The 19,673-nt window shown below is 36.5% G+C and overlaps 1 protein-coding gene across 2 annotated transcripts in view; it reads right to left on the bottom strand.

Moving 5' to 3' along the window:
* Nucleotides 1-19,673, bottom strand: part of Upf2 (UPF2 regulator of nonsense mediated mRNA decay) — a 105,236-nt gene that overhangs the window by 37,156 nt on the left and 48,407 nt on the right. For both annotated transcript variants that reach the window (XM_021215285.1, XM_029547422.1), the window contains exons 9-11: nt 15,393-15,501; nt 8,558-8,671; nt 671-787 (exon numbers count right to left, since the gene is read on the bottom strand). In XM_021215285.1, the coding sequence (XP_021070944.1) occupies nt 671-787; nt 8,558-8,671; nt 15,393-15,501 (340 nt within the window). The remainder of the gene's footprint in view (nt 1-670; nt 788-8,557; nt 8,672-15,392; nt 15,502-19,673) is intronic.

The raw sequence follows: 19,673 nt of genomic DNA, 5'->3' as shown, positions 1-19,673 counted from the left end.
GTTTGCACATAGACATAGATATGTATGGCTACGGAGGTCGAAAAAAGATGTCAGATCTCCTGCCGCTGGAGTTACAGGAGGTTGTGAGTCACCTAAAATATGTACCACTACACCATCCTTCCTTTCATTATGAAACTTAATTTTATAATTTTTAGATTATGCTTTATGTAAACATTAAAAAATGATAGGGACATAGCAAAAACAAAGATGGTCCCTACCTAATAGTACTGAGTAACTATTCATTTGAATAATTTGTATTTAGGGGGTCATTTCATTCTCTTTTAATAAAATGTATGTGCATGCACATGCACATTCAAAACGTGTATGTGTGTGCATGTCACAGTACATGTGTGTGGGCCAGTGAACAACTTTATGAGTTGGTTCTCTCTTTCCACCTTTGTGTGACTTCTGGGAATCAAGCTCAGGTTGTCAGGCTTGCAAAAGTGAACTCTATTGCCAGCTCACTAGTTCTTCTTGAATTAACTGGCAACAAGGTGAAAAAATCCCTATGGCTCTCCAGTATGGCAGCTCACTTGTGCAGGATGTTCTAGGTTAGGCAGAAATGCTTATAGTCAGACGACAGAGGAAGACAACCGACACTGACTAAAACTTTTAATCCTGGAAGGAAATCAAGACCCTCATCTTTTTACCAGAGTCCGCAGGTCCTTACCAAAAGCACACTGGTCCTCAGGTGTGATTCTGGAGATCTAAAAAGAAATCGTCCGCAGGTCTCCAGTAGAGTACAAGCCATTTCAATATGATGATGAGAAAAATCTGATAGAAGCATCTGAAATAATAAGAACAATGAAAAACTACAAAGACACATCATTTCTAAGAGAGAAAGAAAACAATATATGCATCTGTGGATAACAACTTATAGGATGAAACAAAAATGATTTAAAAAGTTTTACTGCTAAACGTCTTGCTCTCCATCAAATTTTTGCTTAAAAACTATATCTATAGTTTTTGCTTTCAGAAAAGGAAACTGATATCAAAGCCTTTTCTGTACTAATTAGATATAATGTATTTATTTTAACTATGCATGTCTGTGCAGATATGTGAACGGCTTACTTTAAATGTAAAGGGGTTCAACTCAATACAATATATATATATATATATATATATATATATATATAGAGAGAGAGAGAGAGAGAGAGAGAGAGAGAGAGAGACTAGCTTCGGTAGACGCCAGGGCTATACAGAAATACAATGAGTCTATTATTAAAAAAAAAAAAAAAAAAAAACATCGCACTAACAAAGATACAGACTAAGCTAAAGGATGGAAACAAATGTATAAACCAAATAAAAGGTAAAAACAAGCTGGCATAGCTATTCTTATATCTCACTGTAATTTCCTTTCTGTTGCTATAATAAAACAGTCTGACCACATTTTGGGGAGCAAAGAGTTGATTTTACTTTTCAGATTATAATCCACTACTGAGGGAAGTCAGGGAAGGAGCTCAAGCAGGATCTTGAGGCAGGAGACATGGAAGAAGGATACTGCTTGCTAGCTTGCTCATGGACTCATGTTTAACTAGCTTTTTTTTGTTGTTTGTTGTTTGTTTTTTTGAGACAGGGTTTCTCTGTGTAGTCCTGACTGTCCTGGAACTCACTCTGTAGACCAGGCTGGCCTCGAACTCAGAAATCCGCCTGCCTCTGCCTCCCAAGTGCTGGGATTAACAGCCCGGCTTAACTAGCTTTCTTATACAGTCCAGGTCTGCTTGCCCAGGGTACAGTGTTGCCCAGTAGGCTAGGTCGTGCTGTATCAATTACCAGTCAAGACAATCCCTTACAGACATGCCCGCAGGTCAACGTCATCTGGGTAATCCCTTGAGACTTTCATGTGACTCTAGATTACTTCAAGATAATTAAAATAAAATAGTTTACTTTAAGATAAAGTAGATTTCAACCCAAAAGTCAAAAGGAGATAAAGTAGGCAACTACATAATAACAAAGTAAACAATTCACCAAAAAAGACAAAACAGGCTGTGAGCTAGGGAAGCAGATAGCTCAGCATGTAAAGAACTTGCAATTCAGTGCAGAGTTCAGTTCCCTAGCACCAATGTAAATGCTGAGAGGGCATGGTTGCTACCCGTATTCCAATACTCAAGAGACTGAGACAATCTATTCCCCGGGAGACCTGGTTAGCTAGAATAGCCAAATCAGTGAGGGCTATTTTCTGGCATCAACCTTGACCCTATACCCCCCATACACACACGGACACACACAAATATACATGTAACAACAACAAAAACCAGAGCTAAAGAGATGGCTTAGCAGTTAAGAGCACTAGCTGTCCTTGCAGAGGACCAACCTGAGTTTGACTCCCAACATCCATATAGTGGCTCACAGAAGATCTAATACCCTATTCTGACCTCCACAGGGACCAGGCACACACATGGTGGAGACATATACACAGGCAAAACATTCATACAATAAAAATAAATAAATAAAGGTATGAAAATAAAACAAAAAAGATTCAACAATAGTGGATAAATATATACGGAATGTTGGGAGTTCCCAATTTCATAACATAAACACTAATGGGTAAAAAGATGACATAGTTCCTAATACAATAGTGGGTGATTTCAAACTCTGTTCCTATCTTTAGGTAAGTCAGGCAAACTAATACCAAAAAGGGTATTTAAGAGTTAAGTTAGAAGTCAGCCAAAAAAAAAAAAAGAGCCAGCCAAAGAGTTAAACCATCTCTAAAACAGATGGCAATTTAAAGCCATAAAGTCTTAAAGAATATAAGTAATTTTTGTATCTTATCAGAACATAATGAAATACTATTAGACATCAAGTACACATATACTTTTTTTTTTAATTTTAATTTTTATTTTTTTGACACATGGCTTCTCTATGAAGTCCCAACAGTTCTGGAGCTGGCTATGTAGAACAAGCTGCCTTGACTTCAGAAAGATCCTCCTGTCTCTGTCTCTGTCTTCCAGGTACTGGGATTAATGACATGAACTAAGGCCAGTCTAAGTTATACATTCTTAAATGGTTAGTGGGTTACTGAAGAAACCAGGGAGGAAATGTCAATTCCTAAAATCAAATGAAAATGGAAGTCAAACTTATCAGAACTTTGGGGATACAGCTATGGCAGTTCTAAGAGGAAAGTTTACCAGTATGAGTGCTTACAAATAAAAAGTTAGAGGTCTCAGAGCTAGAGATGACACAGTACTCACAACAAGCTGTAACTCCACTTTCAAGGATTCTAATGCCCTCTTCTAATCTCTGCAGGCACCTACACACAGGTATCAAGCACATATGGGGCACATGTATACACACACACACACACAAATCATTTTTAAAAAGTCAGAGACTTCAAATAAACAATCTAATGATGCACCTCAAGGCATAGGAAAAATACAAACAAGACAAACCCCAAAAGTATAAACAGAAAGAAATAAAGATCAGGGAAGAAGTTAATGAAATGAATGCTAAAAGAACATTATATAGACTCAATAAAACAGAGTTGACTTTTTAAAAATTAAGATTGATCAACAAACCAGAGACATCTAAAGAAAAGAATGAGAAAGAAGACCCAAATTAATAACATTAGAAATGAAACAGGAAGGGCTAGAGTAATGGCTCAGGGATTAAGAGTACTTGTTGGCCTTTCAGAGGACATGGGTTGGGTTCCTAACACCTACATGACAGTTCACAGCCATCTATAACTCCAGTCTCAGGAGATTTGACACTGACCCCTGTGGGCACCAGGTGATACACATACATGCAGGCAAAGCTTTCATATGTGGAAAGTAAAATAAATAATTAAAATTTAAAAAATAAATGAAAAGAGATTCCAGTAAAATCCAAAATATCATTAAGGGATGCTTTGAGATTTGTATTCCAAAAGAACCCAAAAAATATACAAGAAACAAATTCCTAGATATATATCACATGCCAGAATAAAAATCTAGGACACAAACAACTTAAATAGACCCTTAGTCAAGCAAGAAGACTCAAATAGTAGTGGTCCCTTAACAAAAAAGCCCAGGACAGGATGGCTTCATTGCTAAATTTTACCAAGTGTTTAAAGAAGAGCCAATACCAATGCTCATGGAACTACTTCATAAACAGAAGGACACCACCACTACTCATTCTATAAAGCCAGTCTCATCTTGATACTAAAACTGGAAAAAGACACAACAAAAACCTGCATAGACCGATTTTCTTGATGAATATAGATATAAAAATTCTCAGTAAAACTGCAAATCAGACCAACCAGTTGGCTCTGTGTTTGGGAAATGCACTTGCTGAGAAGGAAATCACAAGGTAAAAAACCCATTCACAATAGCTTAACAACAACAAAACAATCTGGGGGCAGGAGGTAATCCGATGAAGTGAACAACTTTTACAATTAAAATCTGAAACGTCAAAGAAAGAACTGAAGACTACACTGGGAGACAGGGACGAGTTGGAGCACTCACGGACTGGCTGGATCATTACTGTTAAGGCTGTTGTATTATGAGGAGACGGACGATGGCTCCGCTGTTAAGAACACTTGGTCCTCATGTGGCACTCCTAACAGTGGGAGGAGCAGGGGCTGCCCCTGAGACTGCTGCCTGCCTTTGGATCCCTTTCCCCTAACTGGGCTGTCATGTCTAGCTAGCCTCAACAGGAGAAGTGCTTAGTCCTATTGCAACTTGATATGCCAAGGCAGGTTGACATCCCTGGGCAGCCTCCCTTTTTCATAGGAGAAAGGGAGGAGGAGTGGATGCAGGGAGAGGGTAAAAGGGAGAGTCTGGGAGAAGAGAGAGGGGAAACTGTGAGATCTGAATGTAACGTAAGTAAGAAAGTAAAGAATACTTGTTGCTCTTCCAGAAGACCCAGGTTCAGTTTCTAACACCCACACAGTGGTTCACAACTATTAGTAACTCCAGTTCCAGGGGATTTGATACTCTCTTCTGACCCCTAAGGAATGAGGCACACAAGCAGTTCACAGACATACATGCATGCAAAACACTCATATATAAAATGAATAAAGTAAAAAATGATTATGTAATTGAAAGCAATTTAAGAATAAAATGCAATTCCCAACAAAATCCCAATGACGTTCTTCATGGAATTATAAAAAACAATCTTAAAATCATATGGAAGCACAAAACACCTTAAATAATCAAAGCAATTATAAGCAGAAAGAACACTAGGCACCACAATCTCCAACCTCAAACTATGCTACAGAAACACAGTAAGAATCACCATGGTATCAACATAAAAAGAAACACATAGACAGACCAATGGATTAGAACAGAGTATCTAAAAGTAACACCTCCTACCCCACATATACACTCATCTAATCTTTGATTACAGAGTCAAGAACATAAGTGAGAAAAAGAAATACTCTTCAAATGGTGCCAGAACAACTGCACAGACGAAGGTAACTCATGAAACATGGGGTCTGCGGAAAAAGCTCAGGGTCAAATCCTTTACCTCTAGACCCTTAATTTGCTTCCTTACAGCTTGCTAGCTAGCCAATCTAGCCAAATGAATGAGTTCCAGGTTCACTGAAAAGACTGTCACAGAAAAATGAGGTACAAGTCTGATAGAGGAAGACACCTAACATGAACCCAGGCCTTACACCACACACACACACACACACACACACACACACACTGGATCCATCTTTCATCCTACACAAAATCAATTTAAAATAAATCAAAGACCTTAGTGTTAGAGGAAACGTGGGCAAACACTTCAACATATAGGCATAGGAAATAACTGAAAGGAACTCAAATCACTTAGAAACCAGTCCTAAGAACTGACAACTGGGATCATACGACAGTAAAAAGCCTGAACAAAGGAAGCAAGCAGCAGAATATACAGACAGCATATAGCATAAGAAAGAACCTGACAAGGAAGCAGTATCTACCATTCATAAAGAACCTCCAAAATTAAAAACTAAACAACCAGGCTGGAGCAATCGCTCAGTGGTTAAGAGCACTGGCTGTTCTTTCAGAGGACCCAGGTTCAGTTCCCAGCAACCACACTGTAGCTCACAACCATCTATAACTCTGGTTCCAAAGGAACCAACGCCCCTTTTTGGCCTCTGATGGGACTACACACATGCAAACACATACAAAGAAAACAAAAGACAACAAATGCTTTTTAGGAACTATGTAGTTAGAGCTAATAAAAATACAAACTTGTGCAGCCACTATGGAAGTCAGTATGGAAATGCTTCAAGACACCAAAAACGACAACTGCCAAATAACCAACTATACTACTTCTAAGCATATGACCAAAGGATATGCTACAGAAATACTTGAACATCCATGTTTATTGTTGAATTATTCACAGTAGGCAAGATATGGGACTACTGTAGTAATGATAAACAGCAAAACTTTATTTAGTTTTAAGAAAAATAAAATATTTATAGAAAATGGAAAATTAAGTGAGAAAAGAAAGACATGTTTTATATGATGTGAAATCTACAATTAAATGATTTTGTGTGTGTGTGTGTGTGTGTGTGTGTGTGTGTGTGTGTGTGTGTGTACACATGCAGTAAGAGGGCAATGAGGGAGAAGAATGAGGTCTACAGAGGGTAAGGAGAGAGCATGGACATAATAGAGCACATGGAAGCTGAGGGTAATTATCTGAAGAGAGGAAGGCGACTTGGGAATAGGGAGGGAGCGTGGAGAAGACGGTGGTGAGGCTGAGAAGGAACTAGTATAATAATTTGTGTGTATGAAAATGCCACAATAGGGCTGCAGAGATGGCTCAGTAGTAAGAACACTGAGTGCTCTTCCAGAGGTCCTGAGTTCAACTCCCTGCAAACACATTGTGGCTCACAACCATCTGTAATGGAATCTGATGCCCTCCTGTGGTGTGTCTGAAGACAGCTACAGTGTACTCACACACATAAAAATAAATACATCTTTAAAAAAAAAAAGAGCAAAAAGTCAACCTTCAGATCTGAAGTATTTGTTGAAAATGATAGAAAACATAAATACAAATACAAAAACCCAAAATGGTATGAAAGCTGGGCTTAGTGGCACATGCCCTGCTATCTTAGTACCTAAGGCAAGAATACAGTAGGCTTGAGAGAGACTTTAAAAAATATTATGACAAAAATCTCTGCACATTAATCTATGTGTATAATGTGATGACCTTCTTAAAGCAAATCTTAGAAACAGAATTCTATGCCAGGAAACATGTATATTTCCTACATAGATTTGTATAATTTAAAATGGCACAAAAAATAGCTAATTTAAAAAAAACAAAAAACTGATGACTTATTTATCCTACATGTATTGGTGATGTTTTGCCTGCCTGCATGCTGTGTGAGGGTGTCAGATCCCCTGGAACTGGAGTTGCAGACGGTTGTGAACTGTCATGTGGGTGCTGGGAATTGAACTCAGGTCCTCTGGAAGACCCAACTTAACTGTTGAGCCATCTTTGCAGCCTCCACATTAGTATATTTAAACAGTCTGTGACATGCTGCCTGGTTTGCCTGAGAGCCATCCTCTGCTGATAGCGCTCTTCCAAGACATCCTAGGGATGCCTAGGAGGCTTAACGCTCTCAACATTTACAGTGACTCTCAGTGTTTTAGGTATAAGTACAATTTCAATGGAAAATTATTTTAGGGAAAAAAGATTTTAGAAAAAGAATACTTAAAATGCATGTTTTTATCAATTCTGCTCCAATTTTACCACGTAAAATTAATGTTAATATTTGATTTCTAATTTAGTTTCATTGTGGACAGAGAAGACAATGCGCAGTATTTCAGTTACCAACCCACAAATGTTTCCAGAGATTATTTTGGTGTCAAACATAATGTTAATTATAGAAAGGTTTGGTAAACTGTTCATCAAACTCTAGTAGTCTATACTGCTGCTGCCTGTTCATTATTGTGGTTATTTTTAGTCTTTTTAAGCTTGTTGGATACAGAATGCTTTCTTGTTAAGCCGGCTGGCCTCTCCAAAGGAGAGCGATTCCGCCAACATGCTTTCTGCCTCAGATTCTGAAAACGGTTTGATGAAACCAGTTTTTGTGACTAGTATTTATACAAATGTATTTTCTCTGTCTTTTTATTTTAGCCTATTTTGTCTGTTTCCCTTAGGACACAAAATTAATTAACCAAGTATTGTCCTTATATGGCTTTTACTTGATATAGTTTCCCCTTTATTTAATTACTGATATTCCTGCATTTGTATCTACCACCCTAGCATTTTTTTCTATTTTGCTAATGTATTTAATAATATTCCTTTTTACAAATTAACTTTGATTTAAATTAATCAAATATTTAATCATTTCTGCAACTTATAAATAGAACTTAAAACTTCTCTATTAAGAAAAAGTCAGCAGGCTGGTGAGATGGCTCAGTGGGTAAGAGCACCCGACTGCTCTTCCGAAGGTCCGGAGTTCAAATCCCAGCAACCACATGGTGGCTCATAACCATCTGTAACAAGATCTGACGCCCTCTTCTGGAGTGTCTGAAGACAGCTACAGTGTACTTACATATAATAAATAAATAAAATCTTAAAAAATAAATAAAAGTTAGCACTTCCTTTAAAAAAAAAAAGAAAAGAAAAAGTCAGCAATTACCTTTAAACAATGCAGTGTATCATTTTTTGTGAACATCTTAAACTTGGTTAGTTCTCCAATAAAACGGACAGTTTTATTCTTTGTTTCAATGTTGATCTGGTCCTTTTTTCGAACCTATAAATTAAAAGACATTGCTTAGATAATTAACACATTGAAAACCTGTAATAAGAACTACTTTAATGTTTTAATTCATTTCAAATATTTAAAATAAATTGGGTAACATTTCTTGACTTTAAACTATTTTGAGGAAAACTTTGCCCATGTTGTCCACACTAGTTCTAGGACATGCTCTGCAAAGCTTCTCCGTGACCAAGTTATTTGGGGAATCAAAATGTTTCTGTCAGGCTTGAATAAGCTCTCAAAGTAACCCCTTTAATTTAAATCAAGATTTCTCACATTTATTTAGTAATCTATGCCTTTTTAACATAACATTAACTACTATCAATTAACAGAACATTAGATTTTAAGAACACACTTTAGGAAATGCTGCTTTAAAAAATATAAATGCTAAAAGCTCATTTAAGTGAAAAATATTTTCAGGTGTTGTTCTATATTATCAGCTATATCACATATTTAGTATAATTTACTACAGTGATACATGCAATATAGTCATTGATGTTTTTAGTATCAGAAATGATCATATGTCAAAGTTCAAATCTTTTGCAAGTTCTACATTGATTTATATATTTAAAAAAAATCAAATATAGTAAAATTCTAGTAAAAGCATAACAGTATAATACAGACACACTGAGATAAGTGTAGTTAGATTTAACTGTAGGATTACAGTTTCATAAGAAATGCATATTATAGTCTATAGATTTCTAATGTATTATATAAACAATGATCATGAGATGGTAACATCTCCAATTAATTCAGTGTTCTTCCCAGAACATTACCTACTTATTTTGCCCATATTATAACATTCAGGAAAAGAAATGACAGCTGTTACTCTTCTAGTGTATAAGGGAGAAGAGGAAGAGAAAGGGAGAAGGGGGGGGGCAAGATCCCAGAAGTGTCAAATGACTTGACTATGGTGAATACCAAGATTCATATTTCCCAAGTATTAACTGAAATTTACTTCCATAATATGATGGCATATTTAAAAAAAGTCTAATACCATGAGAAGACATATACTTCATGATCATTATTTTTCTGACCCATACAGCTAAGCACTCAAGGAACCTGTTGACTTTCAGGCTTCTATTTTGTACAGCAAACAGAGCAGGTATTGAGTCCTTTTAGAATTTTAGTGATTCTTGTCTGATTGGTGATTGAGGAAGGGTTTTACAATGTAGCCCTGGCTGACCTGAAGCTTCCTTCATAAACCAAGTAGCTTTAAACTTGCACCAATCCTTCTGTTTCTGCCTCCCTGCATGGGAGGGTTCCAGGTATGTGACCCCACCCCAGACTCTTTAGTGATGCTTAGTTAAGACCCCAGAGCAAATTAGGGGTCACTATTACTAAATCTACGTTAAGTATCAACAAAAGTGTATTAAGCAAAATCACAAACCTAGTAGAAAGCTTTACTCATATTATTTACAGATAAACAATCTCTTTGTGAAATTAGAGCTGGAGCAGAACAAGTACGTGCTCCATCTCTGTGCTCCCACCAGGCCCTATTCTCTTTGCATTTCTCCCCACCTTCACTCTTCCCAGTCTGGTAATCACTTTTAAAAAAAAAGATTTATTTTTATTTTATGTGTATGTACAAGTATCTGCAAGTATATATGTGAGTCTGGTGCTTGTGAAGGCCAGAAAAGCATGTGAGATCCCTTGGAAATGGAGTTACAGATGGTTTTAAGTCACCATGTGGGTGTTGGCAACCAAACTTAGGACCTTTGCAAGAGCCAGTACTCTTAACCACAGAGTCAGCTCTCCAGCCCTAGTAATCACTACTTAACTCTCCATTTTTATGAGATCTATTTTTTCTACTTTTTCTTCCCTTCAAAACAATGAGAATTCTAAAATGAAGACCTTTTATCTCCATTCCTGATGTTCATAAGAGAAGCTGAAAACATTTAAAAGACTGTAACTAGGGAAGAGGGCGCCACTAAATTATACTAACTCCTCACTTGGTATTTTCACTATCATTTCTTCAAAACTTAGACTCAGAGACATATCAAACAACTTATGCAAAACTACACTTGATCTTAATCAAAAGGCTGAGAAGCAATGCTTCTGTAAAACTAAATACAGATCAACAAAATGCACTTTTTAGTGACTGATTACTATTGCTAAGATTTTACTTACATTACTAATTAACCTTAACAAAAATGCTGCTTCCAATCCAATATTTAAAGCTAGACAAAACTAAATTACTTAGTATGTATCACCAAATGATCTCTTCATAAATAAAGAGATCCACACATAAATCTTTAAAATGATCTTTTTTTTCTTTCTTTCTTTCTTTTTTTTTCTCCTTGGTTTTTCAAGACAGGGTGGTTTTTCTCTGTGTAGTCCTGGCTGTCTTGGAACTCACTCTGTAGACCAGGCTGTCCTCAAAACTCAGAAATCTACCTGCCTCTGACTCCCAAGTGCTGGGATTAGAGGCCACCACTGCCTGGCCTCTTTACAATGATCTTATGGCCATCATTTACTGCTCCCCTATAAGAAACTGTCTGCCCTTCTAGAAGAGCTAATAGATACTTGTCCAAAATGATACTTTTCCCTCTACAGTTTGTTCTTTTGACTTTACATTAACTTTATCCACTAAATAATTCAACACTTTTCTACAAACCTATTTTATGTTAACCTTGTAATCTGTTCTGAGTCTATAAAGAATATGCTTTAATGTACATATATATATGTATTCCCTCATTTGGTAGGATACTGGTCTCAGAAGGTGTCCCATCCATCTCCTGGAACAGGGAATGAGGGTGAAGACAAATCTAAATCCTTTAGGCACATACTTTGCCTCCAAGTTTCATTCACTTTTTTATGTTGTGTTGTACATAAAATGCTATAATTGCAAATGTAAGTTTAAAATCACAGACACACAATAAAACACAGACATACTGCATAAACATATTTGTATTCCATTTATTTTGACCAATTGTTTTAGTTTGGCTTTGAATGTTTCTAGAAGCTTATGTGCTGAACATTGTGAACAACTTTGGGGAGCAGGCGCTAGGCGGGAGAGGTAGATCACTGGGTGTTTATATCTGGTCCCTGGTTTCAACTTCCCAGCCATTATGACATAAAAAAGAAAAAAGCCTCTACATCTTCCAGTCACCATGATGCTCTCCCCAAACATGGAGTCAAGCAATCATTGATTGAACTCTCCAAAACAACAAACAAAATATATCCTTCATCTCTTAAGTTTTTATGTGAGGTATTTTGGTCAATTATGAAATGTTAATACACCAATAAAGAATTTTAATTTAAAAAGTGTGGAAAGACCATTTTTTAGAATCTCAGTAAAGATTATTTACTTAAAAGCTGCCCTCTCCATTAAGGAAGCAGACTCTGAGGTCCTTTGGAGGACAAAGAATAATACTAGAAACAAAACTATTCCTCCTAGTTGCACTATCTAAAGACAAAATTTTATGAAATTATTTTTGGTGACTCTATATCACTTTGGCACCATGATCATCAGAACCCCTTAAAAGACAAAAAAAAAAGAAGAAAAAAAAAAACCTATGGTTGGGCTTTGGGATAATTAGTTTTTCCTAGTACAGTTCATGATGTAAACAAAGCTTTTTAAAAATTTTTTTTCTCAGAGCTGTTCAATGTATGAATGTCTCTAATGATCTAGAAACATATTGCCAAAGTGTTTATCTAAATTCTTACCTGATTGAAGTATATAAGAATGTTGATTTCTCACTTCTATTAGCTTTATTGATCTGTCAAATTAGCAAATCCATTGTTTAACTAGAATTTCTTTGACTACATATAGTTTTATCAGCTTTACTTCTCAGCTGAGATTCTTAAGGGGGTAAATATGATCATATTGTGGCAATATATTGGACCTAGATAGAAGACAGAGACAGGGAAACCTGGTTAAAGAGCTATTGTCATACGAACTGTGGACTATGAAAGACAGTGGCAGCAGGCATGGTGGAAGTGGCTAGAACTGAGTGCTTCAGAATGCTGTGACAGGAGGAGCTGGGAACTTTACAGAGTGAATGAGGGGACTGTGACAGCTGAACAGAAATATACTGAATTATGAGAAAAAAACAGAAGTACATTCAATGAAGTAAAAATAAGGATTTTTTAGAAGAAAATACTGAGTCTGTTTGGTAGAGACAACTGGTTTCTAAAAGGACAAGAAAACTATTATGCACTGGAGAAGCTCTAGCACGGCACATACATTTGGAGACTTAACGCTTTAGAAAAACAGGCATCAGTTGAAGCCATATAATGTGTTCCCACTCGAGAATCAGGAGTGAGTGAGGAGTGGTAGTACACACCTGGGATCCTAGCACGTGGAAGTGGAACACAGAGGTCAATTCACAGCCAGTCTCTACTACAAGTATGAGTTTAAAGCTGGTCTCAACTACATGAATCCTGTCTTGAACAAACAAAAAGGTAGGGCAAAAGACTAAGGGTACAAACCCAACTTAAAAAAAGATTAAAGACAATGAACAGGTAGTATACAGGGAAGAAGTATTCTAATAATATTTAGGTTAGGTACTGTACCATACCTGGTTTATCTCATTTAATTCTAAAGACAAATACTGCTTCAAAGAGCAAAATTATTCTCCTTGAATAGATGTTCCAGCACCTGAGTAGCTAAGTCCAAGTCAAAATGTCCACATGGTGGAGCCAGAATGATGTCCTCTAAAAACATCAGCAGAATCCAGTGGTTTAGAATCTACAAGAACACCAACCAATGAGTAACCGTGACAATTTAGAGGGCTCTATCAAGGGTGTTGCTGTGAAGATTTTAGAAAAAAAAAAATATATATATCCTACAAAATTCCAGTAAAAAGGAAAAACAAAAAAATGGGATAAGGCAACACACGTCACCCCACAATCCCAGTGCAAGGTCTTCCCTCTAAATGTAAAGTCGTCTCACCACGCAGTGAACTGAAGTGAACGCACACATGAATCCCTGTCTCAAAACAAGGACATGAAAGATGGGTGTTGTAGAGTGCACTGTGCTAACCAGATGTTAATGTGGGCTTTAGAGCTGCGACTTTTTCATTTGATATACTTGTACATTAAACACAGTTAAAGCCTAACAGAAATAACTTAGGATAGAAGGTTTGCAGAATAAGGTAGGAGAGATCCTGAGATGGAAAGATAATCAATTACCTCAACTAACAATTCTGAGAAGAGTGGGTTCCAAAGATTGTAGCAGTATAAACTATGCCAATCCTTTCAACTTCCACTTCAATTTGCAGGGTAAGAGAGAAGATATACATACATAGAATGCTCTTAATTTTTAAGTTTTTCCACCAAATGTACTAATCATACTTAGTCCAACAATTTGTGTTTTGCTTAATTTGGAGTTTGGTTGGCAAAGCAATGCATACAATTGATATTGCACTTTCATAGTGCTCACTGGTGTAAAAGTTCCTCATTGGTACAAGGGATCAATTACACAGTCAAGAATATGACTTCTGCTATATCTATTCCTGAAGTAGCAGCATTTATCAAAGTGTGTTCTTTACGGGAGATATACTCACACTCCTTTTCGACAGTCACAGAGCACAATTACCCTCACAAAGTTTTGTGAAGTTTTACAATAAAACAAAACTGTTAAGCTTTAATGAGCTCAGTGTTTCCCAAGTTCTCTAAACCCAGAAAGCTTACCTGACTCACTACTGCTTATGAAAATTTAAAACACTTAAGCAAACATAGCCCAGGAAAATCTCAATCACAAAGATAGTAAACACTTATTACAAGAAGTAAGTAGAGATCATTCTGTCCCTCATGTGATTTTCTTGCTCTGAATTCAAAGCACTTACTCCACAATAAGTCTACAATCATACAAGTATACAATCATAACTTATTGTTTTCCGCTTGCTTTTTTATTTGTGTCTTACTTTTGAGCTCTACTGTGAGGTTATCTGCTCTCTTTGGCTGCTCAGCATTCTGATGACTTGTCCAGTTGAGGACAACAGCGTTCATTGAACACATCAGACAACAGCTTTACTGGCATTCTAAACAACTTACTCTAAAGTTTTGTAAACAGATCTTCAAGTTGTTCCAAAGGCTATCAATGTCCACTATCAGCCTCTAGCAGTGCCATTATCACCTACCACCAAGGATTTGAAGGTCTGTAACCTTACTTCCATAAGGTGACTGGGTAAGTAAGACAGGAGAACTACTAACATAGTCCAGTTGTAAAACTGGAAAGGAAGGGAAGCTACCTGATAAAAGAGCTGGTATTTACCAGCATGTTCTTTAAAGAACTCAACACTATCCAAGATAAAAATTGTTAAGGCAATTATCAGTAAATCACAGGCCACAGTAGACTTCATTGGTGTCTTAGAATTTAAGAAAGCTGTTACACTTTCCACTTTTGGAACTCGACATCTAAAGGGGCACTTATGGGCCAGCAAACCCAACTGTCTTCCAGGCTAAATCTCTTTCTTCTGGGATCAACAATAAGGCCTGTGTCTTAACCTTGGAGAATGGTCTTTAATTTATGACCAGAAAAAGTATTGTGGGAAGATAAGACCATAACAACAGCACCCCTCCCAGCTGGAGCAGCATTATCAACTCTTTAAGCTTTGTTAAGCATAACTACACTTTAAAAATTTTAAATTTCATAAATTCTCAACTGTTGTGTCAGTATCGATGCTTATCAACAACATTATGCTCAAAGATTCCTCATTCGACTTATTAGAACATATAATTATTACAAAATAAATGCTTAAATACATACATGAAATCTGAAATCCCCCCTCAGCATGGAACAAAGATCCTCTGCTACATCAGACATGCAGGGATGCAAGGTAGCAACCAATCTTGCATAAAATGGTAGCAAATCCAACCTGCAAAAGTTACATGTAATATGTGTAAAAAGAAAGACAAACCAGAAATAATTCATTTTAAAACTTAAACTTTCTCAGATTTACTCACATAGTAAATAATTTCTTAAAAACAAAATCAATCACCATTCAGATATGCCAAATTTATTGCCATTATGAAGTTCCTAAAAATTCAGTAAGCCTTGTAAAAGTGGATTAATAACCTGGCATTTTCTAGTCTGTATTTCAACTAAATGTGTAATTTTGATATATGAACTACTATGTGAAGAAAATGCATTCTAACATGACTTAAATTTTTAATTATATAATTGCTCAGTAACAGAATACTTACAAACCTAAAGCCAACTTAAATACTGCAAATCAGAATTCTTTCAAACTGCTTCCTGTATTTATCCAGGGGTAAGGCATTTGTAAATCTCAGGTTCTGAAGTAAGAAAGTAACCAAGAACTAAAAGTGTGTATGAGATATTAACATAATGTCAGAAAGTCTGAGCAGACTTTGTCTATCACAAACGCATCCAGATCCTCCTTTCCAATGTCACTGTAGCCAGTGGCAATGTGTTCCACTAATGCTGCTGCCCCCTCCACTGACAGAGCACTCTTTCCCATCAGTGTGGATGCAGCTCCAGAATCTGCTTACTTAATCCAATACTGCAGGCAGCCACTGCTGATGGGAATCAACACAAACTACAACTTATTTCCATTCCCATCACAGCTCGTATCATACACACCTCGATTATTCATCCATTCCACACACTGGCTGGAGAGGAGAAGCAGTAAGAGGAAACAAAAGCAGCTACACCGGCAACAGCAGGACCAGTAGTGCAGAGATGGGAAGTAAACACTACAAAGACCACCAGTACAAGCCGTGATAGCTGGGCGCGCTTAGAACACAAATAATCCTACAGTTTCTAACTATCCCTGCATAGAGCCCTGTACCACTACCACTGACTAGGGTAGAAAAACGTAATGGATCATTATCACTAAAGGGCTTCCTGTCATCACAGTAAATTAGATTTGGAATTAGAATTACTGACCCTTAGAGAAAGGCTGGATATATGTGGTTATGGGAAGGAAAAGTAAATTTAGGGCTAAAATCTTAAAAAACTTTTTTCTTTAACCGCCTATAATTTCTTTCAAAACATTTAAGTTTTAACATTTTATTTTTAAACAAAACCTTTTCATGCATGATAGAGTGTCCCTTAACCTCAGAATGTCTACCATTATAAAAAGGGAAGAGGATTGTCTGTTCTTAAGGTAGGAAAATAAGTTATAAACAAAAACCACTATATTCTAAACAAAACTTGAAGGCCAGAGAGGTGGCTCAGTGAGTTAAGGTAGCTGCTGTCAAGCCAGGGAACCCAAATTCAACCCACATGACCCACATAGTGGAAGGAAAGGACCAGTTCCCCCAAACTGTTCTCTGACATTCATACACACACATAGTGGCACATTTAAATACGTGTAATTTAAATTAAAAAAAAAAAACCTTAAAAATCAAAAGAAAGTAATATGGTAGGGCTAGTCCTAATCCTAATATACATACACATATATTATTCAACTTGTTAATAATGACAACCTCTCTATGAGATGGCTACTATAGTCACCATGTCTAAAATAATAATACAGATTCAAGATTATGAAAGCTATCTTCTCATATTTAAATAAATTTTAAAAATCATATTTTTTAAAATATTTGAAAGTGTTTTGAACATAAACATTTATCATCATACTTTAGATATACTTAAAAGAGTTTAAAGGTTTATCTGTTGGAAGTTAAGCATACAAAATAGTCATGATGAGAGTCATATCATTCCATGATAAAATTACAATACTAAGGTAGTCCTTAAGATTTCCTGGGTGTTGCTACTGGTGTTAAAAAAAAAAAAATCCTAGAGAACTGGATAGATGGCTCTGTGGTTAAGAGTGCTTACTGTTCTTGCAAAGGGCCCACATTTGGTCCCCAACACACACACACACACACACATATACACACACACACACACACACACACACCTACCTGTAACTCCAGGTCCAAAGGATTTAATTCCCCTCTGACTTCCAATGACTCATGTACACAAGCAGTAAACTCATACATACATACATACATACATACATACATACATACACACACACACACACACACACACACACATTTTGTATGTCAGATACTTAACTTTCAACAGAGAAACCTTTAAAATATACTCAAGCATCTTTCTCTATCAATCTATCTGAAACAAATACATACTTGTATTAAAACAAAACAAAACAAAAAAAAAACCCTGGAACAGATGAACTCTTAATTTTCTTATATTAACCAGATAGATTTATACTAACCTGCATATTATAAATTCTCTCAAATATACTAGGTTGTTTTCCATATTTAAAATCTAGGTCCTTTGTTTTCCACCCACTCATTTGAACAGCACATGGTCTTTTCAACTACTAATCAATTGTTAGGGGTGCTAGAGAGGTGGTGCTGCTCTTCCAGAGGACCAGGGTTTGGTTCACAATCATTTGGTTCTTTTTTTTTTTTTTTTTTTTATGTTTTTTTTTTTTTTTTTTTTTTTAAAGATTTATTTATTTATTATATGTGAGTACACTGTAGCTGTCATCAGACACTCCAGAAGAGAAAGTCAGATCTTGTTACGGATGGTTGTGAGCCACCATGTGGTTGCTGGGATTTGAACTCTGGACCTTTGGAAGAGCAGTCGGGTGCTCTTACCCACTGAGCCATCTCACCAGCCCAATCATTTGGTTCTAAGGAATCCAACACTCACTTCTGACCTTTGAAGGCATCAGACACACATGGTGGAAACACATTCATGGTAGGCAAAAAATTACTCATACACAAAGATAAATCTAAAAAAAACCAATGAACTAATTCAAATATGTGAATTTAAACTAATCATCCATCCTCCTGACTCAAGAACTGAGGCTGCAGAAGAGAACAATAAGCTAGGCCTGGTTAAGGCTCTGTGACCAGTGCTTCTGAGATGATGTCGGGGCTAATCCGCCGCTTCTGTTCCCTCCCTGCACACTGGCATTCATCTATCTCATTTGAAACCTGGGCAGTTCTTCCTTTGGAAGAGAATACACTTTCCCCAACACTCATACTATATTCCTTCATTGCATCCAAGTCACTTCAATGAAACTCACTGAATATCCCAGTGAATTTGCAAATCCACCTTTCTCTCTGTCCCTTCCCCACCTCTTTTATCCTGTAATCGTTTTTAAAATGGACTTTAACAGTCCAGTGTGGTGGCCCATGTCCATAATCCTACCCGAGAGACAAAAGCACAAAGACTGCCCATGGATCTGAAGCCAGGCTGGTCTACATGTACACTCCAGGCCATGCAAGACTACATAGTGAGAGTCTGTCTCAGAAACACAAACAAAAACAAACAAGGGGTTGGGTGATGGCAGCATGGTTAGGAGCACTGGCTGCTCTTTTGGAGGACCTGAGTTCAATTCTCAACACCCACATGATCTGTAACTCCAGTTCCAGGTGATCTGACATCCTCCTCTGGCTCTCACAGTATATAGATATACATGCAGACAAAGCACCCATATACACAAATTAAAACAAAACAAAAAGAATCTTTTTTATCTTGACATCTCTCCCCCAGTGAAATGTTAAGTATGGAGATAGTTTGCCAACATTCTAAGGTAGTTCTTGGAACAAAGTTAGTAGTCTGTGTTCATATGTGTTATATAAACAAATCTCATTCAAGTATGCTGTTAACATGTACTCTAAGATGCATATTATCCCACCATATTAAAGAAGTACCATCCCCCTCCTTTAAAAAATATATAAGATTCAATCTCAGGGCCTCATCCATATAAACTAATGGCTTTTTTACTCACTGAACCATCTTTCTAGCCTTCCAGTGGATATTAAATATTTCAAACACATCAAACTATGAGATTATATATATATATTACACATACACAAACATATATGCATACTATATATGCACATAGGTAAAAAGAAACATTAAAGCCTTAAAATATATATATACATATACAAGTATATATACACACATATGTATATATTTATGTATATATGTATGTACACATTTGTGTATGTGTATAATATATATGTATATACATATGTATATGTGCATACACACACACACACACACACACACACATATATATATATATATATATAT

Source organism: Mus pahari, chromosome 16, assembly GCF_900095145.1.
Source record: "Mus pahari chromosome 16, PAHARI_EIJ_v1.1, whole genome shotgun sequence".
Lineage (NCBI taxonomy): Eukaryota > Metazoa > Chordata > Mammalia > Rodentia > Muridae > Mus > Mus pahari.
Note: the sequence above shows the minus strand (reverse complement) of the source record. Positions and strands in the feature narration are given on the sequence as shown.